This window comes from Pimephales promelas, chromosome 20, assembly GCF_988280905.1.
Source record: "Pimephales promelas chromosome 20, fPimPro1.hap1.1, whole genome shotgun sequence".
In the NCBI taxonomy this organism is placed as follows: Eukaryota; Metazoa; Chordata; class Actinopteri; order Cypriniformes; family Leuciscidae; genus Pimephales; species Pimephales promelas.
In genome coordinates, this window is record NC_142788.1 from 28,494,881 (window position 1) to 28,521,255 (window position 26,375).

The window sequence follows — 26,375 nt, forward strand, 5'->3', positions numbered from 1 at the left end:
AAAGAAACCTCCACAAAACAGAGCAGCATTAATCTCAAGATTATGCAAGCATATATTAAACATGCATGGTTGAATTACATCTGCAAATGGTTTTTGAGTTATGAAAGATTTCTATCTTGTGTTTAAGTTACTGTTGAGAATAATTCAGTGAACATTACAGGTGATACATCAGTTATGATAATAAAAATATGATTTTATGATTCTGTGGTATAAAATATCCGTGTGTGTGTGTTCAGCAGACTTTAAATTTCAAGGCAATGAAACTCAATTTGGCAAAATAGAAAAAGAGCAACATTAAGATGAATTATTATATCCATTTCTATTCTCCTACTGGAATAAAATGAGTTTTTGTGTGTAAAATACTGTTGCATGCAGTAATTTGAGGATAATTAATAAGTTGACTTCATGTGTTCTTCTCAAGAAAACGTACAAAAACCCCATCCCAACTGTGGGTGGTTATATATATATATATGTATATATAGCCTATATATATATCAAGTTATTTGTTCCAAAGGTGACCATCGTAATTTTAGAAAAAAAAATTGCGTATTTTTATTTTGAGTGTGCGCGCGCATATTTGAGCGCTGTATGATGATGCGGAGAGAGAGAGAGAGAGAGAGAGTGAGAGAGAGAGAGAGAGAGAGAGAGAGAGAGAGAGAGAGAACGCGCTCCTCTTTGTGCGCGTGTCTGTCTGTCAGACCTTCACCAACACGAGACTGAAGTCAAGACTCTGCAGCTGTCATGTAAAATCAGGTAAGACCTGATACCTTTTAAAAGCGGCAGGTTTTGCGTTTCTCATCATCAGCATTTTAAACTTATTAAAGCGGAAACAAACGTAAAAAACAAGCGTGTCTGGATAGCCACAGGCACTTATGGTGAGTCCATAGACATGTGCTGTGACTGTGGAAAACGACAGATACTCGCTGATGTGTTCTGGCTGGCTGGATGTGTCTCATGTGGATACATTTGGGGAAAAAATACACCTTTTGCTTTCGCTCATGCTGAATTTCTGACAGATGGAGGCGCGCCGCGCGCTAGTGACCGGCTACCGGAGCGCGCGGACTCGAAGCACACTACTGGCTGCTCGTTTACTAATTAGTGCTCCTGTGTTGTAGTGTCTTTGGGTCAGTTATGTCGGGTTCAGTCCTGTTTGAATAACCTGAGGTCAGCGGTCTTAATCAAAGGTAGTAGGCTACGTTGTAGTTTGTGATTCATGAACCTGTTCATGAACAATATAGTGGATAGTTCATCAAGCCTTCTGGGGTTTGAACTTACAACCTCAGCAGATGCTCAAACTGTCTCAGTTAGTGTTGTTAACAGCTGTGTGCGCATGCGCTGTAGGAGACACCGGGGCAAGTTGTCACACCTCTAAATCAAATTAATCACCTAGGTAGATCACTACAGGGGGGAAACGCATTTGTGTAATTATGTTATTTAAATATAGACCTTGTGACAACTTACTAATGCAATTACCAGACCTGTTCTCTCTTACTTGTGAGGTAAAGTTTAAAAACAAAGTTTTGTAGTGATTATAAATTGCCTGATGTGAGAACAATTGAAGTTTATGGGAGGCCATCAGAAGTCTATGGCTCTGTTCCAAAACCTAGCAAGCTGCATACGTGGGCCGCATCATAAGAATGCTCCAGACGTGAAGTCTTTTCCTAAAAATATACCTTCTTTGAGAGTTTTTTGAAGCAAGCATTGCATGTATAATTTGCAAAGAAGGTATTCCCACAATGCATTGTGAGCAAATTCCAAGATGGAAAAAAGAGTGAGTAGTTTAACATTTCTGCATTTCTATATGCATATGTAAGCAATATAGAAAGTTTCATTCAGCCTCAATTAAAAAAAAAAAAAAAAAAAAAAAAAATCCAGGTTTGCTCTGCTGTTCTGAAGGGCTGCAGAGTTTGTTGAACACTTTATGACTACACTCTAAAAATGCTGGGTTGTTTTAACCCAATTTTGTGTCAAATATGGAAGAATTCAAACATTGGGTTTAAAAATTTAATGTTAAAATGTAACCAAATGCAGGGTCCATATTTGACCCAAAATTGGGTTAAAACAACCCAGCATTTTTGTATATCAATATGGCTATAAACTAACGATGAAACATATTGTCATATTATTATTCACTATAATTAGAAATAAATAAGAACAAAACAAGAAATGTTAGGCTACTCATTTAATATTTCACTCTAAAATATTATTTTATAATAATTTTATTTTACATTACAACTGTAAAATTATAATAATAATGTCTTATTATCTTAATTTTCAAACTTTAAACCATTAAAAAAAAGAAATTTCCACAGTACTGTATTTAAATACCTTGTTATTATAAGAAGGAACTTTGTTAGTGATATTCGTATGTGTGAGTAGAAACAAGTTTCAGTACGTGTTGCAAGAAAATAATGATCTTTATGACAGGTCAAACCTGGCTGTCAGGCTTATGTAGTTGTGTTTGTTCATATGTCTTGGTTCCATGTTAACCCTTTCAGTCTTCATTGTGCCCTATTTAGTTTCCTTAGTTACTGATTATGTTCACCTGTTGTTCATTTAGTCCCCTTGTTAAAGGGATATTTCACCCAAAAATGAAAATTCTGTCAGTATTTACTCAACCTCATGTTGTTCCAACCCCGTAAGACCTTCGTTCATCTTCGGAACACGAATTAAGATATTTTGAGAGCTGGATCACTCTTCCATATAGGCTTCTTAAGGGATTGAAACTTGCCAGCCTCGAAAAGTTATTAAAGACATCGTTAAAATAGTCCAAGTGACTACAGTGGCTCAATCTTAAAAAGGAACTAAACACTTAACCACATTTTTTTAGTTAATGATCTGTAAGAATGGATCTTTATTAATACCAGTCATTGATTCGAGTAACTTTTTTGACATTTGTTTATAAAGTGTTCTATTTCTACAATATATGGTGTAAAAGCATCTAGTATATGGTATTTAAATGTAATCCTGAACTATTGTTGCTGTTTGCTGTCAGTCTTTTATGATATTTATTAATATTGTAAAGCACATTGGACAATGTAAATTGTATTTAATTGTGCTATATAAATAAACTACCTAACCTAACCTAAAAGCGTCTTAGTGCTGCCCTCTTCAGGTTGAACGGTGGCTACTGCAGTTGAATTTTCCTATTGGATGTTCCGCACTTCGTGACGTACCCAGGTTTCAGCTCACCACGCGAGCTACACCCGTGGCAATATAATAACCATCTTGTGTCGTCAAAACCACTGTAGGGAGTCAGGAATTGGAATTGTGAGTATTGAAAACGATCAGGATAGAGTGTTTTAGGGGTCTGCCCACTTTTTCAGCATTTTCAAATATTGCCAGTGGGTGGAGTCAGGCCCTGACCAAGGGTTTAGTTACCCTTTAAGTTTATCAAGCGACGAGAATTTTTGTGCTCAAAAACAAACAAAAATAACGACTTTATTTCAACTATTCATTTTCTTTTCTTTGGGCCGCTAGTCAGTAAAACTAGCGTAATTGCGTAGAGCTACGTCACACGTAGGCTCACTATTGGCCGACGCTGGTCATGCGTGTGATGTACAACAACAGAAGCTTACGCTGTTACACTAGTGAACTCACTCGAAGACCACAAAAAAAGAAATTAATATTTGAAATAAAGACGTTATTTTGGGGGGGTTTTGCGCACAAAAAGTTTTCTCGTCGTTTGATAAACTTAAGATTGAGCCACTGTAGTCACTTGGACTATTTTAACGATGTCGTTAATAACTTTTCGAGGCCGGCAAGTTTCAATCCCTAAAGAAGCCTATGGATTTCATCAAAAATATCTTTATTTTGTTCCGAACAACAAGAGGGTGAACTATCCCTTTAACTCGGTGTGTAAATACTACTCCCGGTCCCTTCCACTCTCGCGTGTTTGTTCCCTTGCGGATATTCTCTGTTTAATAAAAGTAAATCTGTTGATTTCCCGCGTCATGCATCTCCTGAACACCAGCAAATTCGTGACACTGGCAAATCGGCGTTAACAGGGAAGTGTTTTATCTTCTCCCTGATTTCTAGTTTGTCTCTCTTAACGGATTCTATACATCAGTCTGAGCATTAAAGCAATATTACTGCAACAACTCACTGTAATTAAATTCTCGTCCGGTCAGGGTGTGTGTGTGTGTGCGTTTGCTCCAGCTTGTTCATTAAGGACAAATTTGTTCAACAAATGTTCTGCGAATTATCAGTCCCGGACTGCCTGCTAAGGATGGATTCAGCTCAGTTTGCAGGAAGAAGCTCAGATCCGCGTGAGATACTCAAGTGCTTTTGTGGGGTCAGCCATTTAAGGCTTTACCATTCTCTGAATCTCACACATGCAATATGTGTGCGTCTCCTGTCATATGCCTGTGCGGATCTGACAAGCTCGTGGGTTATTTTTACTGGCGGCTGTGTTTGAGTCCAGTGAAGTGAGACTGGAACAGCGATTTGCCATTTGAGATGCAGTGACCATTCATCGTTACCCTTTCAAGGCTGCATGAATCAAAAATATTAATAAACCTCTCACATGCACTCTAAAACATATTCGTTTTTATTTTTTCGGCTACTACTCTCTTTTTTAAAAAATATTTAATACTCGTATTTAATATTATATTAATATGTTTTTTAAATTATTTTATTTTTTAACTCTAACAAGCCGATGCATTCATTTTAAAAATCTCAAATGTATTAACCTCCCTGATATCTTTCTTTTCTGCCATTATTTAGATAGGTTTTTACTGGGAAGCAACCTACAAATTTGAATTATTCAAAATGATGTATTTTCTGAAGTTCTTATTTTGCTCTGTTAAGTTTCTTTTTAACCTTCAGCCACAGCAGAAGTTCTCACTTGCTTGAAACACAGTTTTCCTATTACAGATTAAATCTTAATCAAAAGAACTTTTTAGAAGTTCAGACGCACCGGAGAAGCTGTGTGTCCCTAATGAACAGAGCTCTAATATCTGCTCTCCATAATAATGCAGAGTTTGTTTTTGATCATTTGGCCTGAAGACTGCATATTATTCCCACTGACAGTCAGTTTTAAGGTAGTGCTAAATGATTTACTTTACACTTTGTAAGCTAAGCAATTCCAACGCAAACCTCTCTCTTTCACCTTTTAAAAGTTTAATTGTGCATAATGTCAGAAACTACGGACCCTTGGATCCAAGCGCTGCAGAAACACTTATTTTAAGAAAAGCAGCAAAACTAAACCAAAACCAGAACTAAAACAAACATTCAATCGAGGAACACACCAACTCGGGTTTAAATACACAAGACAACAAGGAACAGGTGTAAGTGAGCAATGGAGATAAATATGGGCTGTGTCCGAAAATTGCCCCCTATACCCTTAAATAGGGCACGATTAACTAAAAAAAAAAAAATCCTGTAAATTAATAAAAAATGGTAAACTTACTAGCAGCTGTGGTTGCCAGCATCATACCGGTAACTATACGGTATGTTACTGTTTTTGTGTTAGAGCATATAGCTGTTAAATTAAAGTTTTATACTGTAGCTGACAATACGGTATTTAGCTGTTGGTTTCAAAAACGGTAACAAACCGTAATTTTACAGTATGATGCTGGTTTTACCGTTTTTTTACAGTATTTCTCACAGTTTGAGATGCGCTTTGAACACAGCTATGGAAACAACCCAGTGACTTGCCGAGGAAACAATAGGTGTGTTCGGCATCGGCCTGCGGCAACCAATCGGCGAGCGGGAGGATATGAAAACTGAGACGTGAAGTCAGACACTTTCTGCTTCCCGTAGTGACCGCACGTGGTGTTTGCGTACTTTACCACAGCTGAAGTGAAATAAATGCAATATTTGTCAAATACACAGACGTTTCAGATACGTTTCCAGAATATACTATGTACTGCAGCGTTTGTTTGTTGAGCATAAGCCTATTCTATTTAAATATCCAACACTATCTCATGACCAATTCGTACGAGGGATTAAAAGTGGCTAATTCGTAGAAAAAAAGTAACCCATTCGTGTCTAAACCCATGTGATGGGTAGGTTTAGAAGCGGGGTCAGGGGTAGGTCATTCGTACGATTTAGCAAAAATTGAACGAATTTGTACGAGCGAGGTCGTATGAATTAGCCACTTAGTAAAATTTGTACGAATTGCTGTGAGATCGGGTTGAAATATAAATGTAGTCTACTTTTTTTTTATTACAGGGTTTTATTTTGATAAACATGACATAATATAATAATGTGACTACATGAAAAGAGATTTTACTGTTATAAAAGTGGAACTGAAGGTGTTCGAATAAACACGAAACACACGTGATCGTTGTCATGCGGTGAATCCGACCAATCGTGAAACAGCATAAGAGACTGGCTTAAATTCAAAATGATGTCATACATCATTTAATCGTGATATTTGTTGGAAAACTAAGGTAATACAAACATTAATCAATCACAAAACCATTGTTAATTTTCCAGGAGCGAACAGTCTTACAAAAAACGAGAGCTTGCAAAAGCAACAGAAACAATCTGTTTGACGTTTTATTGCTCAACGTTTGGGTTTTATTGTTCAGCAACAGTTTAAAATACATTTTAACCACATTAAGTTCATCAGGAAGGTCAAACAAATGAGTTTTGGAAAAAAACAGCATCTCTTACACATAGCAAGCAGCTCAACCAGGCCTCGTCCCATTTTATTTAAATGATTTACCTTATGACTTCACAAAGCCCGGAAAAAACACGATGTAATTCAAAATGAGCCGTTCGTTGTGGTTCTTGGAAAGTGGATTCTGTTTAATAAAATACATCCCTTTGGAGGAAACTTTGAGCTTTTTGCCTTTCCTGATTTTGTAATGCTCAAACAGCAACATTACACACTAACTAAAGTTGAAAAGTGGAAAAGCATAATAGGACCGACCCCTTTAAGAGTGATCTTGCCTATGCAAAAGAAGTGACCGTTGTGATTTCAAAGCATTGCTTTGATGTTGTGAGTGTTGATTTTTTTTTACTTGTTGCTATGCGGTCACTAGGGTGTTCTCGGTGGTTGCTATGTGATTGCTAGTTGAAGTCAAAAGAGCCATCTCGAGTCTCTATGATGTTCCGGACTCTGGGTCCCAGTTATTGTCCGTGCTGTATAATTTTATATAAGAAAGAAGACACATTGCATTGTAAGTGTATTCTAGTTGTAATGCACATGCTGGCACATCGGTCATTTGGCAATGCAGTGCAGTTGGCATACTGCAAAATTATATACCACAGGAATAGTACGAATAGCATGGTAGTTTTCTCTTCCAAAGATGGCAAGAGCCAAAGAGGTTTAGGCCTCAGTGAGAGTAAAGTGTATCAGAAGAGGCATATGAGATGAGATGAAAAAGAAAGATACAAGACAAGTTTGATGTTAATATTGATGAGCAAGTGTTAATGTGATCCTAAAAGCAGCTCTAGCAGAGATGGCATTATCCCCCCTTTTTTACCTTTGAGAAGGGCTTGAAAAATGGGACGAGAAAGAGGAAAAGAATAAAAAAACACAGATTGAGCCATAGAGCAAGTCAAAGTTTTATGATGAGAAGCTCAAAACACTTACTGCGCTCCTCTATGACCCAGACCAACGCTGTGAATTATAGAATAAACAAAAAGTTGTTGTCTTTTTTCATCTCTTTGGTAAACACTCCAGTTTGGATCAATAAAAAGCAGCTGTACACACTCCCGTTCCTCATTTCCATTTTAATGAACGAGGCTTAGTGAGCTATTGAGCAAGTTATAATTGTGTTGTGGTGTGGAGACCTGCGAAAGTGTGGGATACTAAAAAGGATTTGGTGTGCGTCTGTATATTTCAAAGGTTCAATGGTGGGCTTTTTTTTAGTGTAGGTATAAATACAAATACTTTAAAATATGTGACATCTAAACCAATGTGTGGAGGTTTTATATTGGAAAGAAGAGGCACCAAAGCAAATACTGCATGCAAACATGAATTAAAGGGTAATTCCACCGGTGGAGACATGAGTATGTATTGAAAGTGGTTCATATATGTAGTACAATAGCGTCATAAATTTCTAATTTGGGTCCTTCTTGGCCAATAAAAGGCAGAAAATGACTTTTTAAGTGCTTGTGTGTATTGTAGACAATAATCCCCATAATGCATTGCAATGCTCAGGCCACTCCCACTACTCCGCCCATCAATGCAGACTAGAGATGAGCTCCACTATACGCTACCGTATTTCTACATTGCACCATATTATCATATTACAGTGAGTGAAATAATATGTGTTATCAGATGGCTTGCCTTGGTTGCATGTTATATTTGTCATATGTTTCTTGTATAAATGAATCAGAATACACAGATTATGAGTGGCTGTTAACTAGTAAACACCATCTTTTTGCTGCGAGATGGCGTACCAGCTGAAAAAGATTAAAAATGTCACTCTCGTCTGCCATTGGACAGACAAAAGAGACTCGTGACTTTTGTTAGCCAGAATTCGTGATGCTCAATAAATGAGAAACTTTTCAGGCAAATCAACTTATGTATAAGTGCACTTTGCATGTTAAGAAATATTTTAGCATCAAAAAAATTCATACATCATCTTTTAGTCATATCAAAAGATGCTTTTGAAGGTCTTTCTCAGCAGGGAAGGTGTGTATATCCTATGTGAAAGAGCTGTAATATTTGCTCAGCATAATAATGCTGGGTTTGCTTTTGATCTGGTAAATATCAGTCAGTGGGAATTTGCCTGTTTAGGCAATACTAAATTATTAAGTGTGTTAATAAAGCACAAATGCTAACTTTTTAAGGAATGTCAGGCAAATCTCTCAATTTCTCAGCTTAAATTTTTTCAAAAGACCTTAAAAAGTAAAAATGTGGATTCTGTATATCATTGTATTCTGAAAAGTGTCTGAGAATCAATAAAACCTGTTAATCTGAAAAAGACATTTAATACTTAATACCTTTAAAATGTTAACTTTTTTCTTATTATTGATTAAAATACAGTGAAAACATGCAGTAATATTGTGAAATATTGTTACAAATATGTTAATATTAAAAAAAGTAATTAAAGCTGAATTTTCAGCATCATTACAGTCTTCAGTGTCACATGATCCTTCAGAAATAATTCTAGTACGAAGATTTTCTGCTTAAGAAACATGTCTATGAAAGTAAAATAAAAAAAGCTTTACTATTATTAACCTACTACTATTAACCCCGCTTGCATTTTTAATGCATTGTATTTTTACGGCTTGTATTTTTATGGGCTGAAATTGAACATGGTTGTATATTTAAGCTGTGAATATTTCAATTCAAAACATTTCACAGACGTTTTCTTTATTAAAAAATCAATAATCCATATTCACTTTTCCGATTTCACTTCCAAAACAGCCATTTTGTTTAAAAATACAACCTATAATATTCGACAGGCAGTTTTCAGTCCCTTCCACAAATTCAGACAGAAAATTCTGACAGAAAACCTTTAAAAGTCTTTACTGTAACTTTTGCTCCATTTAATGCGTCCTTGCTGAATAGAATTATGCATTTCTTTAAAAAAAAACATTCTCACTGACCCCAAACTTTGAAACGGCGGCGTATTTTCTGAAAATAGTATCACCTTTAAGAGTGTTATTGTGAGAGAATGATGGATGGAGGAGGGAGATGGGATTGAGGAAGAGCAATGTCTGGTAATTCTAGTTCTTAAGTCTCGTTATGTTGGTGACAGGCTCCATCATGCCTTGGGGCTCTTAAGATCAATGGCTGGGACCTGACTCTAATGCTAACGAACTCCAGATCGTTAAATGTATGGCTGCAGAACACAGGAATTAATTATGTCATTTATGGCTTCAATTTATCAGCTCAAGGAGATGTTTCTGATAGTTCGCACTCCTCAAGATGATTGGCCCGAGGGGTCCCAAGTCAGTAGATCGAGTTTGGACCCGTGACAAGAACCGCATTGAATTCTCGACCCAGTAGAGCAACACTTTAGAGGAAGAGTCTTGAAGTTATTACGCTGTGTTTTGGAAATGAGATTCAAAATCAGGTCTCATGTTAATCATAAAAAATGCCAGCTCATATAAAGAATTCGATGGCACGTAAAAAAGGCCTTATAGCTGGTGTAGCGCTCATGAATACAAAGCAACCTCTGACAGTCAGAAACAATATTATCAGCTCAGAAGGACTGACACAATTCCCTGTCGCTCAGCGAGCATTAACTGGAAACACACCGACAAGGAAAAACATAGTGTGTCGCAAGCTTTATTCATTTGTTCTGTCACTTCCGTCTGAGGCTGTTGATTAATTCCTCTTAGTTACGCAAGGAAGGCTTTGCAAAAGAAAGTACTATAGCCATAGTTTGACTCCAAAATTGCTAAATACTTTTGTTATAGTAAAGCCATTTTGTAAGTACTAAAAGCTAAATACTTCAAGTAAAGCGAGAATGTGGTCAAATAATAAAAACAGAATAATGAAATATGGTAAAATACTGCAGTTATTGTTAAAGGGTTAGTTCACCCAAAAAGAAAGATGATGTCATTAATGACTCACTCTCATGTCGCCCCAAGCCCGTAAGACCTCCATTCATCTTCAGAACCGGAAGACAGTACAATGCTAATTAAAGTCGTAGTTTTTGTTATTTTTGGACCAAAATGTATTTTCCATGCTTCAAAACAGTCTAACTAACCCACCGATGATGTCACATGGACTACTTTGATGATGTTTGTATTTCTATTCTGGAGAAGGACAGTGTACCGTACATACATTTATAATGGAGGGACAGAAAGCTCTCGGACTACATCTAAAATATTTGAAACTGTGTTCATAGATGGTGGTCTTATGGGCTTGGGACGACATGATGAGTCATTAATGACGCCATTTTCATTTTTGGGTGAACTAACCCTTTAAATATTTAAGATGTATTATAGCTGGAATGTGGTAAAGTGCTTTATGTAAAACAAGAAAGTAGTAAAATACTTTATGTGGTCAATCTTGCGTATGGTAAAATACTTGAAATCTAGAAAAGCTAAAATATTGTAAAAAGTAGTAAAACTTGAATGCTATGGAAAATACTTAAAATGTTGTCAAGGCGAAATATGGACAAATACATGAGATAGGGCTGTCAAACGATTAATCGCGATTAATCGCATCCCAAATAAAAGTTTGTGTTTACATAAAATATGTGGGTGCACTATGTATCATTATTTTGTACATATATAAATACATACACATGCATGTATATTTAAGAAAAAAATATTATTTGTATATAAAAATATTTATATATAAATCTATATATAGTATATACATGAAAATATTTCTTAAATATATACAAGCATGTGTGTTTATTTATATATATATATATATATATATATATATATATATATATATATAAAATAATTATAGTGCACCCACATATATTATGTAAACACAAACTTTTATTTTGGATGCGATTAATCGTGATTAATCGTTTGACAGCCCTAACATGAGATGTAGCAAAACTTGAATGCGGTAAAATGTTTGATGTAGTAAATCTGAAATATAGTAAATTACTTAACATGTAAAGCTGGAAAATGGTAAAATATAGGCTACTTCATATGTGATAAAGCTGTATTTGGTGAAATGCTTGATGTAATAACATGTAAAGCTGGTAGATGCTAAAATACTCGATGTAGCAAAGCCAAAATATTGTAATACTGAGATCCATGGAGATATGGTAAAATATGATGGAAGTGTAGCAAAACTAACATATGCTAAGATGCAGCAATATCGGACCTATTCTTGACATACAGTATATTAAAGCAGAAATATGGTAAAATGCTTGATGTGTTCGTGTAAAAGGCTTGATTTAGAGCTGGAATATGATGTATTCAGATGTAATGAAGCACAAATATTGCAGGCCTAACACAACACAACCCCTTATTTTCCCCTTGTCACACACACACGAATGAGTTTGTGCTGATCTTTATTTGTTTGTTTGCCGTCACATCTATCAAACGCTGCTGATTAATTGGATTCAGTTGCAAAAGTTTGGCCTTGGCGTTCCATTACAGCCATGTTCAGCCCACCCACTTCCACCTGTCTCTATTACTTTCTCCCGCGATACAGTTGCTGTCACCGCCGCTGATGTGTGGAAACAATATTGATCCACAGCCGGGGAGGCGGCGGCCCGAACAGACACTTTATTGCTTTCTATTAATGATGCGTTTCATGGCCGATGGTACAAGCTCTTGCGAGGTGAACAAAGACCCAGGGCAAGAAGACTGTCACGGGGATTTGTACTGTACATATCGCAGATGTTTTATTCAGTCTGGGCTTGGGAGTGCTTCAGAATAAATGAAAGTTAATGTACTTTGGGGTGTCATGGACTCCTGTGTGAATGCTTGGCTTTTGCTTGCAAAAGGTTTTCTCATCTCGGACAATGCAGAGTTTCAGATAAGTGGCAATTCTCTGCGATGGAAAACTAATCTTAGTCGAGGTCTAATGCACTAGGTGCTTTCTTTATATTCTTCCTGTGAAGAATCTGTAACTAAAGTTTTGGGTTGAGGTCCAGACAAGACTGTCCCAAATCATTATGATCATTGCTTATACTTTGGGTTAGTCATTTGAACAAACCCCTAACTGTGCACTACTGGTCAAAATGTGATTTTTTTGCAAAAGAAGTCTCTTTGCTCACCAACGCTGCATTTATTTGATCAAGAAAATCACTAAAAATAGTAATTTTGTGAAATATTATTACAATTTAACCTCTTAACTGTCACCCCCCCCCCTTTTTTTGAATAGACATGGAAATGCACATTTCCTTCTTAAATGGTTGTAATTCAAGAATGCTTTGGAATATAGATGTAAGATTGGTCTCATTTTAAAGAAGACATTTGAATGTCGAAGTTAAATGAATTAAGAAAGTGAAACAGAAAAAAAGTAGTATGTACAATGTAAAAACATTAATTATTCATATATATATATATATATTCAAAATCTGGGCTACTCTAAAACTGCAGAAAAATCAAAGCCAAAAATCTGAACAAGTTGTGTTTAAAACTTTTGGTTGATATCTTAAAAAATGAGCTTTCTGTGAGATTTTGTTGGGCGCAGTACCGAACGCTTCCACTAGGGCACAACCAGACTCCATATAAGAGCGCCTCCGTTTCCATATGTGTTTTGAGTGATATGAACCATTATTTACACAATTTTCAATTCATGCAATTTATAAAGTATAGATCCTATTCAGAAGTAGTATGGGAAGTTTGGCAGATTTTGATATGAATTCAACCTCTAAGAAACGCATACAAAGAACACGCATGCGCGTCACAAATGGTGAATTTTTTTTTGTTTTGTTTTTTTGGAATATTTAAAACATTTTCAGGCCCTTTTTTTCTAAAATAATTGAATAGATGCAATCTTTTGAACTCTTGGCATGAAAACAAACTGAGGTTTCTACCTTTTTTTCATGATTTTTCATGTACATTGCTATTTCAAAATAAAAGTCTGAACAGACTTTATGAGTATGAAAATATTCTTGTTGCAAATTGGTAAATAACGGCTCCTGTGTAATTTATTTTGAAAATCAGTCACCAAATTGTAATCTTTCAAATGATATATAGTTTGTCAATATTACAGTCTTTTCTAAGATATAAATATAATGGCAAGCGTCCAGTTAAGGCATGACAGTTAAGGGGTTAAAATAACTATTTTCTAATTGATTATATTTTAATATTTTAATTTATTTATTTATTTTCAACATTGATAATAGTAATAAATGATTCTTGAGCACCAAATCAGCAATAGATGCAGTAGTAAATACATATTTTGCACAGACAAACACCACACATTTTATTCAGAAAATGTTTCATCCCTTGACTTTTCTATGGGTTGCTCCCGGTTGTAAAGAAACACAATTACGAAATGTCACTTCTGTGCAAACATCGAGGTTCACGAGTCACACAACTCTGATAATTGAAAGTTTGGATGTAGCCTGAGTCTCGGCTCTCAAACCATAGCCTGAGCTCAGAGACCGTCCGGATTGTGAAAGCTGACATTTGTGGTTTCCGTCTGAATCATTGATCAGAGATTACTTCCACATCTGTGGTCTCCTGAGAGATGTGCCTGTAGTTCAACATGACCGTATTGTTTTTCTGAGACACGCTAAGTACTGTAAGCAAGGCATTTGAAGATGGAATTAGCCTCTTTTCTTTCCGTTTTTGTAATGAGACTCATTAGACAATCAGGGAAAAAAATAACAAAGCTCTTAAATTTAGCTCCAGTGCCATGGCCATATGATTACATTTGCTGAACGTGTGCTCTTATCTTCTGTCTCGCAGGAAACCCGAGTTGGATGTGTAAATGTGAGGAGAGCTACAGGGTTGACTGGTTCAGGACATGGCCATTTCTCTCCTGCTTTTAATCTGTTTAGGGAAAGCTGTCTGAATGTTTAGACAGCAGCAGGATTTGAGAGAAAGAGAACAAATTACAAACATTACCAACATGGGTAAAATACATTAAATGCAGTAAAGCGAGAATATGGTAAAACAGATGTATATGTTAAAAAGCGGCCTTGATGTGTAGTGTATTTAAAATCGTACATTTATATTAGTGCTGTCAAACGATTAAAATATTTAATCGCGATTAATCGCATCAATGTCATGTCATAGTAACTCAAGATTAATCGCGTATCTATTTTAAATGTCTCTTGATTTCTTTTTGTCCCATTATTTTTTTCTCATTTTAATGTTCTTATCAAGATGGAAAAGTGGATCGGCTTGCTTTGTGCAAATATTTTTATTGAAATATTTTTGTTGCAAATATTTTTTTTTATGTACTAAATTGCTGCTTCTTCATTAAAAATGTCTATTTACAAATATTTTTAAATGCATACACGTTTGACATATGACATTTAAGATATATTTTAGCTTACCATAATTGCTAACCATAATTTAAGGATATAGAAATAAATATGAAATTGCTAACGCTATCTCACGACCAGTTCGTACGAATTTGTATGCGTGATTAAAAGGTGGCTAATTCGTACGAATTCGTATGACCTCATTCGTACGAATTTGTACGATTTGTCTAAACCCACGTGATGGATAGGTTTTGGGGTGGGGTCAGGGGTCAAAAATCGTACTAATTCGTACAAGTGAGGTTGTACGAATTGTTAGGAATTAGCCACCTCGTAAAATTCGTAAGAATTGCCGTGTGATCGGTTTGGAAATTGCATAATTATAATCCAATTTTATTAGATTTTAAATGTACATGCAATTAAGGGGCAGCTTACACGACACCGTTTTCAACTAAAACGTAAACCATAGTATGCGTTTTCGCCGTTCGTTTACACGACACCGGCGTTTTGAGTGCCTGAAAACGCTAACTTTTGAAAACGGGTTTCAAATTGCACGTTTTCTACAAGAAACTCAACAAAACTCAAATCTCTGAAGACGATGTGCATTACGTGTTCATAAGTGTGTGAAAAAAATGAAATTACATTTGCACAGAGAATTTTCTGTAGATAGTGTTCTTTATAAAAGTATGCTAAAGTGTAATTCTTATTCACAAGGTAAATTCATAAAGCTTGAACATTCATTTGTAGTCAAAGACAGCTGCTGTACAGCTCGATTGAAATACTTGAGTCAGTTTTACGCTTTTATATTTTAAAAGGGCAGTTAGTGACAAATAGCCGTGTTTAAAGATAGAGTCGGTGTTGCTTGTTGAAATCGTCGTGCTGTACTTGCCGTTTAGAGCCTCCGTGTGCCTCTAAAAATGTGCCGCATAAAAGTGAATGAGGACACGGTTTGGTGCCAGAGTGTTAATGTGGATGGAAATAACCTCGTCCGCACAGTTAGAAACAGCCCTGTAAAATGCTCAATCACGCAAATCAACACGTTTTTTAAGAACTAGCCTAAGTGATTGACTGTTTCAAAGTGCTTACCACCTAAAATTCAAGAGAGTAATTACATTGCACAAGCATAAAGTTTGGGAGATGGCCAAGGGCAGTTTAAGGAATATTGCAATATTGTTTTTTGCTTCAAAAGCTGTTGCATTGTCATTTATGCATATTTAGACTAGAGAAGCTGTATGTTTTTATTTTATATTTTTTACTTTTAATAGCATGGCATATCCTCAAATCAAGTATTGGATATCAGTATGCAACAAAAAGAAAAAATTACAACAAATAATAAGTCGCATTTGTGTGTGTTTTTTCCTCAATTTAAGACTTCCTCAAATCCTCAACTCAACCTCATTTGGGGGAAGTAATGGAAACGAAGCGCTCAGCTTCTGTATTTTATTGTGTGCTTTGGAAGGTTTCTTTGGAGCAGTCCCAGATTTTAAGAGATTGAAAGTTTTATGAAGCTTGGCTAGTCGTGCACGTTTCTGTACCCATGATCCTGCAGAGACCCCAAACTGTTACCTAATTGAAACTGTGCTAGTTTTCCAGTAATCCCAACAGCAAATCCCAATTAACTTTTCTCATGATCAGCACTGATTCTCATCCTCTTATCTCTCTGAACAGGTTTGCCCAATCAAACCCAAACCATGGGAATCGCCCTCTGTGTTTAACCCGACCCAAAGAGAGAAATGTAATCCCCAAAAATGACCACTGAGCCTCATGAAGAATAAGGAATAGAAGAGGAGATGAATGGAGCAGCCGCCCACTCAGCGAGACAGAGCGTGAGTGAAGGTCGATCTTATTGTTCTTCCCCCCCGTGGCAAACATTGTGACTAATAACAAAGTGAGGCAAGATGAGTGGCAGTATCTGGGCTGCGTTGCTCTTTCTGTGCATGTGCTTGGAGCTCGGGGAAAGTAGAGCTCGTCTGAGAACATGGAAAAGCGAGGAGCATTCGCAAACTGCAAGGGAATACAGTCAGGTAGAAAGTCTAGACGTGGAGGAAGGGCAAAGCGAGATGTCGCTTGCCAACAAAGCAGGAACGCCAAGCTTGAGATTAGCACATAAAAATGAGGATAATTTGCCAAAAAGCAACAAAGACGGCGCTATTGACTCTGTATTAGGATTGCATCACACACAAATTGAAGAAAGTGCAAAAACTGGATTTGAAATCACATTGACTCCTGTTTTGATGTCTGATGCAAGTGTGAACACAGATTCTACTCCACATATTCTGAATCAATTTGATCCCAATTCCAAAGAGATCCCAGAAATCCCTAAGACAACAGTCTCAACTCTTGATCAGAACTCCAAAAGATCTCAAGATCGCTTCGTTCCCGTTGCAGTAGCGGAAACTGAAACTGATCCCGGTGAAAAAGGACCCGGCAGATCTGACGCCAGCGTGATCCTCCTGAAGCCTCCTTCTGGGTTAAAAAACAGCACACAGGAAGTACAAACTATAATGATTGGCAGCCAAGATGCAGAGAGCAGTGGTGATTTCCACAGGACCTTTCCTGGACCAAATCTGGATGAGATGCCCTCACAATCCCGGAGCCGGAGAAGCTGGATATGGAACCAGTTTTTTGTGATAGAGGAATATAGTGGACCGGAACCGGTGCTGATTGGACGGGTAAGGTGAACAGTTTGGTTGTTATGCTTGCTTGCTAATTTCGAATGAAACGGTGTTTGCAACTAATTGTACTTCTTCAATGCGACATATTGAGTGAAACATGATATCAGTGTGAAAAATAAAAGGGTTTGGTGGCATAAGCCAACGAGAAAAGTAGTTCCAGACCGATTTATCCCCCAGAAACAGTCCCACTGACCCATCCCCAAACCCCACCTCTGCTAAAGTAATTCTTCCTGTATTAATGTTCACCTGTAGCCTAAATGGGTGCCATTCAGACCTTAACATTAAGTCTTTTACTGTTATATGTCAACGAGATTCAAAAAAACAATTTAACCTGCTATACTAGATCTGTTTGGATAATTATGCAAATTAGCACATGTAATTAGATTATGCACCATTTGTCCATGTTAAACAATTGCAAAAAACTTGTAATACATTTTTTGTTTGTCTTGATGTAAGCAATCAACTCAGTGATTTTCATGATGATGTCTAAAGGTTAGAATTTTTAGACTTTTCATGTGAGAAAACGAATTAATAGGCGAATGAATGGGATATATTTGGGTCTTTTTCTAAACTGGGATTTCTAATGGGATTCTTCGGGGCTTTTTTTCCTTACTCGAGTCGGGACATATTGAGGATACAAAATCAGTTGAGTTTGCTTCTGTTGCAATTTGTTCAAGGTTGACCCCCATATTGGCTTAAAATGACTGGACTACAAGGGTAACTTAGCATTTTGTCACAATGCATTATCATATTATTTTAGTTAAATCTCATAAATAACTACAAATAACTAATGTTAGGGAAATCTATTAATGTTTTGTGTGTTTCTAAAAAAAAAAAAAATATCGGCCGATATATCGGATTTTAAAAACAAGTATCGGTATCGGCCTTCAAAATCCTTTATCGGCCGGGCTCTAGAGAAAAGTCTTTTCTTAAGAGGTTTAGGTATTACAAATGCATAGTTCACTCAAACTTATAATTTCTGGACATCCTTATGTTGTTCCAAGCCTGAGAAGATATTTTTGAAAAACATTTTTTATTGCCCAAGAAAATTGTGGCCATTGCCATGTAGGTTTTGAATGACTCGAGGGTAGAAAAATAATGACACAATTCTCATCCCTTTAAAGTTCTGTCTTTTTTTTTTTTTTTTTCCAATATTTTAATCTTCAAACATGGTAACTGTTACAGCCCTCAATCCAGTTCAGCTCGTTATAAATTCTCACATAGATAAAAGACCGAACATATAGGAATCACAGACGATTTAGCGTTTCTGGCGTTAACACACCATATTTTTAATTAGACAGGCCTTGAGAGTTGAGTGGACAATAAATCATAAATTCAGCAAAATAAAGATAACACAGGTAGGGCCCATAAAGGGAAAACAGATACCCTTACTAACCCTGTACTTCAGTCAGGAGAGATCTTACCTGGCTCCCGAAAAGAAATAAAACGGGTGAGTCTTCCGGGCAGCTGCTTCCCTTCACTAAACTAAATAAATAATAAAAAGTGTACAAAGGAAAATAAAGCCACTACCTGGTTTAAACAAATAAACTAGAATCAAAAGAAAACAATCATTCGCCTCGCTCCCGCATGGCGAGACGATAACCCACAGGTGATCACCCCAGCTGGTAATTAGGCGGAGAGAAGAGGAGAGCGGGCTGTGAGAGAGCAGTGAGAGAGAGAGCCGTGACATCAGAACCGGCACCGCTTAAATAGCAGGAACTCCCGTGACGTCACTTTGCTTTCCTCTGTACAACTCTACCTCGCCATCTGTAACTCAAAAGAAATAGCACACACACTAATCGCTCAATAGTACACCCACACACACATAACACCCTCACCCTTAAATGATTAATTGTAGGGATGAAATCAGCTTACCTCAGAATAACCTACAATTAATTCAAGTACGAGACAAAGCGTCAGCAATCACGTTATCCTTACCCCGAATGTGACGAATGTCCAACTCAAAAGTCTGTAAAAACAAACTCCAACGCATCAGTCGTTGATTATTGTTTTTCATTCGACTAATAAAAGTCAAGGGATTGTGATCCGTGTAAACAATCAGTGGGTGCGTAACAGAAGCAATGTAAACATCAAAATGTTGAATGGCAAGGACAAGGGCGAGCGCCTCCTTCTCAATAGTGGAGTAACCTCGCTGATGTTTATTAAATTTGCGTGAAAAGTAGCAAACAGGATGCTCAACACCAGCCTGATCTAGTTGAAGGAGTACAGCTCCAGCACCAGTGTCACTTGCATCAACAGCAAGAAAAAACGGAGTAGAAAAGTCAGGAGCTGACAAAACAGGAGAAGAAACCAAAAGTGCTTTGATTTTCTCAAAACTCAACTGACAAGTCTCGGTCCATTTAAACGCAACTTTTGGACTAAGTAGGTCGGTTAAAGGAGAAGCGACGACAGAAAAATTTTTGCAAAAACTTCTGTAGTATCCGACCATTCCTAAAAATCGACGGAGCTCCCGACGCGTGGTGGGCATGGGAAAATTGGTGATAGCCTCCACCTTAGACTCAACAGGTCGAACCTGACCGCTACCGACGATTTTTCCCAGATAGGTGACCGTGGCGCGACCAAATTCGCACTTCACTAAATTCACTGTGAGGTTAGCTCGAGACAAACGACTGAACAGCTCCTCGAGTTGCTCCACATGTTCTGACCAAGACGCGCTGTAAATGACTAAGTCATCCAAATACGCTTCAACATTATGCATACCTTTGATGACACGATTAACCAATCTCTGAAAGGTTGCCGGAGCGTTTCGTAAGCCGAAAGCCATTACTTTGTAATGTAGGAAATGATCTGGTGTTACGAACGCACTAATCTCTTTTGCGCGATCTGACAAAGGCACCTGCCAGTAACCTTTAAGCAGATCGATTTTAGTGACGAACGCAGCATTTCCAACATGATCCACGCAATCTTCCATACGCGGCAATGGATAACTATCGGGTTTCGTTACAGCATTAACGCGTCTAAAATCAGTACAAAAACGAAATGTACCGTCAGTCTTTTTGACCAACAAGCAGGGGGAGCTCCAAGGACTAAAACTGGGCTCGGCGATATCATTTTCGAGCATAAAGTTTACCTCGTGTTGCAGCTGAGTTCTCTTTTCAGGGCTCACACGATATGCGTGTTGTTTAATAGGCAACGAATTGCCAACGTCGATATCATGCTCTATTAATGAGGTACACGAGGGAACATCAGAGAACAAATTCTCATACTTCCGAATAATACTAATCACATCAGCTCGTTCAGTTACAGTTAAATGTGAAAAATGCGAGTCCAAAGTTCGAATTATCGAAGAATTCTTCAACCTTCCCGCAACCAGTTCTGCAGCAGGAAACTCCACATCCCCTTCACAAGTGGCAACAGCAACGTTGTCCGATAAAGGACACTCTGGGCGGATGAAAGATTCAGCACTGGACAGCACCCCATCCTCAGGTACATCAGCACTGGACAGCACCGGTCCCTCGGTCACCGGAAAGTCTGTAGGTAAAACAGTCAACACAGCCGACTTCCTACCAGACCATTCTGGCGGTCTTTCGAAGTACGGTTTAAGCATGTTAATATGACAAAGACGAGTTTTCTTTCTTCGGTCATTCGTCGAGATAACATAATCAAGCTCACTCACCTTTTCTTTGACTGGGTAAGGACCATAATAACGAGCTTGCAATGCAGACCCAGGCACTGGCATCAGCACTAACACCTTGTCGCCAGGAGCAAAGCTACGAAGTTTAGCACAACGATCATAACGTTTTTTCATTCGTCGCTGAGAAATCTCCAAATTCTCTTTGGCCAACTCACATGCACGACGCAACTTGAAACGAAATCCTGAAACATAGTCAAGAATGTTAGGAGTTGGGTCACTAGTCCAATGATCTTTAATCACTTTAAGTGGACCACGGACAGTATGCCCGAACACCAGTTCAGCCGGACTAAAGCCCAACGACTCCTGCACAACCTCTCGCACGGCGAACATAACCATGGGTACCCCGTCGTCCCAATCCTTCTGAAACTCAAGACAGAACGCGCGCAACATTGACTTTAAAGTCTGATGGAACCTTTCAAGTGCGCCCTGGCTTTCAGGATGGTAACAACTTGACGTACGATGTTGTATATGCAACTGCTCCAGAGCTTGTTTAAACACACGTGACATAAAATTCGTACCTTGGTCCGATTGAATAGTACGCGGAAGACCAAACAGTGAGAAAAACTTTACAAGAGATTTCACAATCACTGGTGCAGTAATTTTACGCAGAGGGATTGCCTCTGGAAAACATGTTGACGAGCACATTATGGTCAGCAAGTATTGATTTCCTGACTTAGTACGAGGCAAAGGACCGACACAGTCAATCATCACCCGCTCAAATGGTTCACTAAAAGCAGGAATTGGATGTAATGGAGCGGGTGGGATATTCTGGTTCGGTTTTCCCGTCATTTGGCACACATGACAACTTCGGCAATAACTCGCAACATCGGTTTTCAAACCAGGCCAGAAAAAATTACGGAGGATACGGTCGTATGTTTTATTCACTCCTAAATGACCGGCAAACGGGCTATCATGCGCAAGGCTCAAAATCTCAGAGCGGTACGAGGAGGGAACTATTATCTGCTTGACGACTTGCCACTCATCATCAGCAGATGCAGTAGGTGGTCTCCACTTCCTCATCAACACCCCATCTTCAACAAAGTAACCTTGCGATACCTGTTCGAGTTGCTCCACAGGAACAACAGCTTCAAAGAGGGATGACGTTTTCTCATCTTTCCTCTGTTCAACAATAAGCTGCTCGCGAGACAGAGACAATCCATTGAGCCCCATAGAGTGTTCATCTCGCTTATTAACGGCGAGGTCTAAACCGTCAACAAAGTCTGAACACTTAACCTGACAAAAATCTGCATTAGAGAGGAACGTATCACTCAAATCAAAATTCCACTCACTTTCTGATTCACAAAGATTTTTATCTTTCAGTCTCTGGGTCATAGCGCGAGTAACAGCACATGAGGGGAAAACCTCAGGATATGTCTGAGCTAATGCATCAATAGAAGTACCAGGTAGAGGAACATCAGTTACCTCAGGGCTAGCAAAAACTTTTCCTCCCGCTAAGTCATTTCCTAAAATAAATGTGACATCTCGAACAGGAAGACACGGTCGCACTCCAACCACAACGCGGCCAACAACAAGGGAAGACTCAATTTCAATCTCATGCAAAGGTACCTTCACAAAGCCCATTTCAAAACCCTGTACCAAGACGCTTGAACCAATAAAGCTCTCATCAGACAACGGCAATACTCCCTCCAGAATAAAACTCTGAGCAGCGCCTGTATCACGAAGTATCTTGACTGGTTTACGTAAATCATCTTTACCTGCCAAAGATACGAATCCGTCCATCATGAACGGCACATATCCTTCATCTTTCCACATGTCAGCATCAGAAGCCAACGACTGCAGTCCTTCCACCTGTGACGAGGACGTCATCAACAGACCTACTGGTTTAGGAACATTATTCTTCTTTTTGAGCACATTACACTCAGAAATAATGTGTCCACGTTTCTTACAATAAAAACAAACAGGTGAGAACACGGATTTATCAGAACTCACCGCCACTTTATCGACAGGCAGAGGGCGTTCCAAGTTACGCTGAGAAGACCGATGACTGTTAACTGATGGAATCTTTGGTGTTACGCTAAACACATTTTTATGTGTAAGCACATATTCATCAGCCAACGCGGCAGCAGCGGAACATTTCAAAACTTTTTGCTCATTTAAATAAGTTACAACGCGTTCGGGTAAGCAGTTTTTAAATTCCTCTAAAATAATCAGTTCACGGAGCTCTTCGAAAGTTTTCACTTTCATAGAAACGCACCAACGATCAAACATTGACTCCTTCTCCCGAACGAACTCAACGTAAGTCTCATTAGTTTTCCGAAGGTTACGAAATTTCTGACGATAAGCTTCGGGAACCAGCTCATACACTCTAAGAACGGACACCTTCACCTGATCGTAATCAAGACTCTCCTCAACTGATAAAGAAGAAAAAGCTTCTTGGGCTTTACCCACAAAAACACACTGCAACAACATGGGCCAAAATGTTTTCGGCCATTTCATATTGTTAGCAACGCGTTCAAAAAGAGCAAAAAACTTATCTACCTCTTGCTCTCGAAACTGAGGAACCATACGAATATTACGACTCACGTCGAAATCAGAAGTATCTGTTAAACCTCTTTCACGAGATTTCAGCTCCATTTCTTTCAGGCGGCACGCTTGCTCCATTTCTAACCTTTTCAACTCAAGTTCATGTCTCTCACGATTCATTTGTCTCTCTTTCTCACGCTCCCATTCTTCTCTCTCCCTCAACAAAACTCTGTCGTGCTCCTTAGCTTGCAGCTCCAATTTCTTAATCTGCAATGCAAGATCCTCTGAACCACCCTCAACTGAATCAGGATAATCCATCATCTTTTCCTCATCACCAAAAACGCCCAATTCATGCAATGAATCAAGAAGCAATATCTGTAACTCACGTTTAGTTATAGTTTTACGGAAACCAACCTTAAAGTGAGCAGCAATTTTCGTAAGATCTACCCTGTTGATTTTGAACAGCTCATCTTGCGTCGGATCTGCAATAAAGTTAGTTAATTCGAACATGGTCAGATCTAACGTTTGGGTTAAGAGAGGAAACAAAAAACGAGCACTACACGAGTCAAAAAAAAAATTCACGCCAATCGACTGTGATTATACAAAGTTACCGAAGTAACAACTACAAAGTGTGAGCAGATTAAACAAAGCCACACAAAATTCGTTCATCGATCCCGGACGAGCCCCCAAATATGTTACAGCCCTCAATCCAGTTCAGCTCGTTATAAATTCTCACATAGATAAAAGACCGAACATATAGGAATCACAGACGATTTAGCGTTTCTGGCGTTAACACACCATATTTTTAATTAGACAGGCCTTGAGAGTTGAGTGGACAATAAATCATAAATTCAGCAAAATAAAGATAACACAGGTAGGGCCCATAAAGGGAAAACAGATACCCTTACTAACCCTGTACTTCAGTCAGGAGAGATCTTACCTGGCTCCCGAAAAGAAATAAAACGGGTGAGTCTTCCGGGCAGCTGCTTCCCTTCACTAAACTAAATAAATAATAAAAAGTGTACAAAGGAAAATAAAGCCACTACCTGGTTTAAACAAATAAACTAGAATCAAAAGAAAACAATCATTCGCCTCGCTCCCGCATGGCGAGACGATAACCCACAGGTGATCACCCCAGCTGGTAATTAGGCGGAGAGAAGAGGAGAGCGGGCTGTGAGAGAGCAGTGAGAGAGAGAGCCGTGACATCAGAACCGGCACCGCTTAAATAGCAGGAACTCCCGTGACGTCACTTTGCTTTCCTCTGTACAACTCTACCTCGCCATCTGTAACTCAAAAGAAATAGCACACACACTAATCGCTCAATAGTACACCCACACACACATAACAGTAACACTATCCTTGTTGCTAAGCAGGTCAATTTGGGAGGTTCTTTTATATAAATCAAGGCTATTGCATTGCCTCAGAGTTTGTTAACCGCAGGATTTTGACAGTAATTATGAGATGTCACCAGAAAAAAACTGCAAAACGCAATTACATGCTCGGTGGTCACATTTAGTAACACATGCACTAAAAAACACAGATGCTCACACACACGCTCTGCGGTAATGAGCTGCGCTGTATAGGTTGCATTAGCTGCGATTTGCCAGCTGCTTATACAGAACTCAAAGCTTTAAAGAGTCTGGCACTAAACCAACACGAGATCAAGAGAGCGCACCTCATAAATGTTGCATTCGCTTCTCTGGCTGTCCCTGTGCTGACACTGTATCCTAGTAAATGTTTATCTGATGGGCCAGGACACGCTGTTGTCACTGTTGTTGTTCGTCACGATGCACCGTTTACCTGTGTACGATCCGGAGAACTGCATTGTGAATCAGTTATGGCTGAACGGAGGGCAGCTGTCTCAGAGAAAACACTGAAGTTGACCATTCCACTGCTGAGAGTCGAAACACAAACACTGACTTTGATGTATGAACTAGGAACTTTCCTATTGGATTTGTAGTAAAAGCAATTGAATCGGTGGATTGTTCGACGTGACATAGGCTGTGTTGGATGCCATGCAATTTAAAAGGCTTTTAGGAGGCGTTTGCATTAGGGAGGGGCATTCGATTAAATTTTCTTAGTCGATCGTCGATTAATCGTTAATATTTTTATATTCAAATTTATTATATTTCACTTTTTATAAATTAAAAATGCAATGAAAATACAACAATAAAGCGTGTTTTTCCTCGATTAGATCTTTATTACAAGATGATCGACTTAACTGGGCGTTTGGTTAGGCTAATTTTGAAGATATACCATCCTCTTTTTCCGCCTATGTTCGGCCATCGATGTCCGGAATTCAGCTTTTGCATTCTGCAGTCGCCATTCATTGTTTACATGCACAGCTTTTGTTTCAATTTAACTGAATTCATTCCAATGGTGAATCTGAGGGTGTATTCACACCAGGAAAGTCCGATAGTTCACTTGCTTTGGTCCGGACCAAATAAATTATTATATTTTTTTTTTTGGTACGGTTCGCTTTCACACTGCTCTTTTTGCAAGTGAACCAAAATTTGTAAACCAAACCACACGTGTGCTAAGGTCGTCCATTCATTGGACAAGGATTCTCAAGGGAAATCAGGAAGTGCAAAAAAGGCTCAGCATGGAGATATTTCCATATATTTCATACTGCAATATTTGTTCTTTTACTAATTTTGTGTTAATTCTGTACAAACGCAATATGAAGAAACTAATGAGTATCATATGATACAATGTCATCTATACGAAGTTGTAATTCGGATTTTGAGAAGGCGACGAGTGTAACGTTTGAGTGGCTCTATAAACGCGGGG

The 26,375-nt window shown here is 38.3% G+C and overlaps 2 protein-coding genes across 4 annotated transcripts in view; one reads left to right on the forward strand and one right to left on the reverse strand.

Annotated features, from left to right (window-relative positions):
* Positions 1–26,375, forward strand: part of cdh24a (cadherin 24, type 2a) — a 109,111-nt gene that overhangs the window by 3,851 nt on the left and 78,885 nt on the right. For 2 of the 3 annotated variants that reach the window (XM_089124591.1, XM_089124590.1), the window contains exon 3: positions 16,440–17,443. In XM_089124591.1, coding sequence (XP_088980717.1) covers positions 16,670–17,443 — 774 coding nt within the window. In that variant the 5' untranslated portion in view covers positions 16,440–16,669. Of the gene's footprint in view, positions 1–637; positions 754–16,439; positions 17,444–26,375 lie in introns of those variants that run through there. The other variant, XM_039652974.2, reaches the window with a different exon arrangement.
* Positions 20,838–24,923, reverse strand: LOC120470844 (uncharacterized). Its single transcript, XM_089124374.1, has 2 exons — positions 21,084–24,923; positions 20,838–20,991 (listed from the first exon to the last, which is right to left on the reverse strand). Exons 1-2 carry the CDS (start codon positions 24,093–24,095, stop codon positions 20,971–20,973), a joined length of 3,033 nt encoding a protein of 1,010 aa, XP_088980500.1. The 5' UTR covers positions 24,096–24,923; the 3' UTR covers positions 20,838–20,970.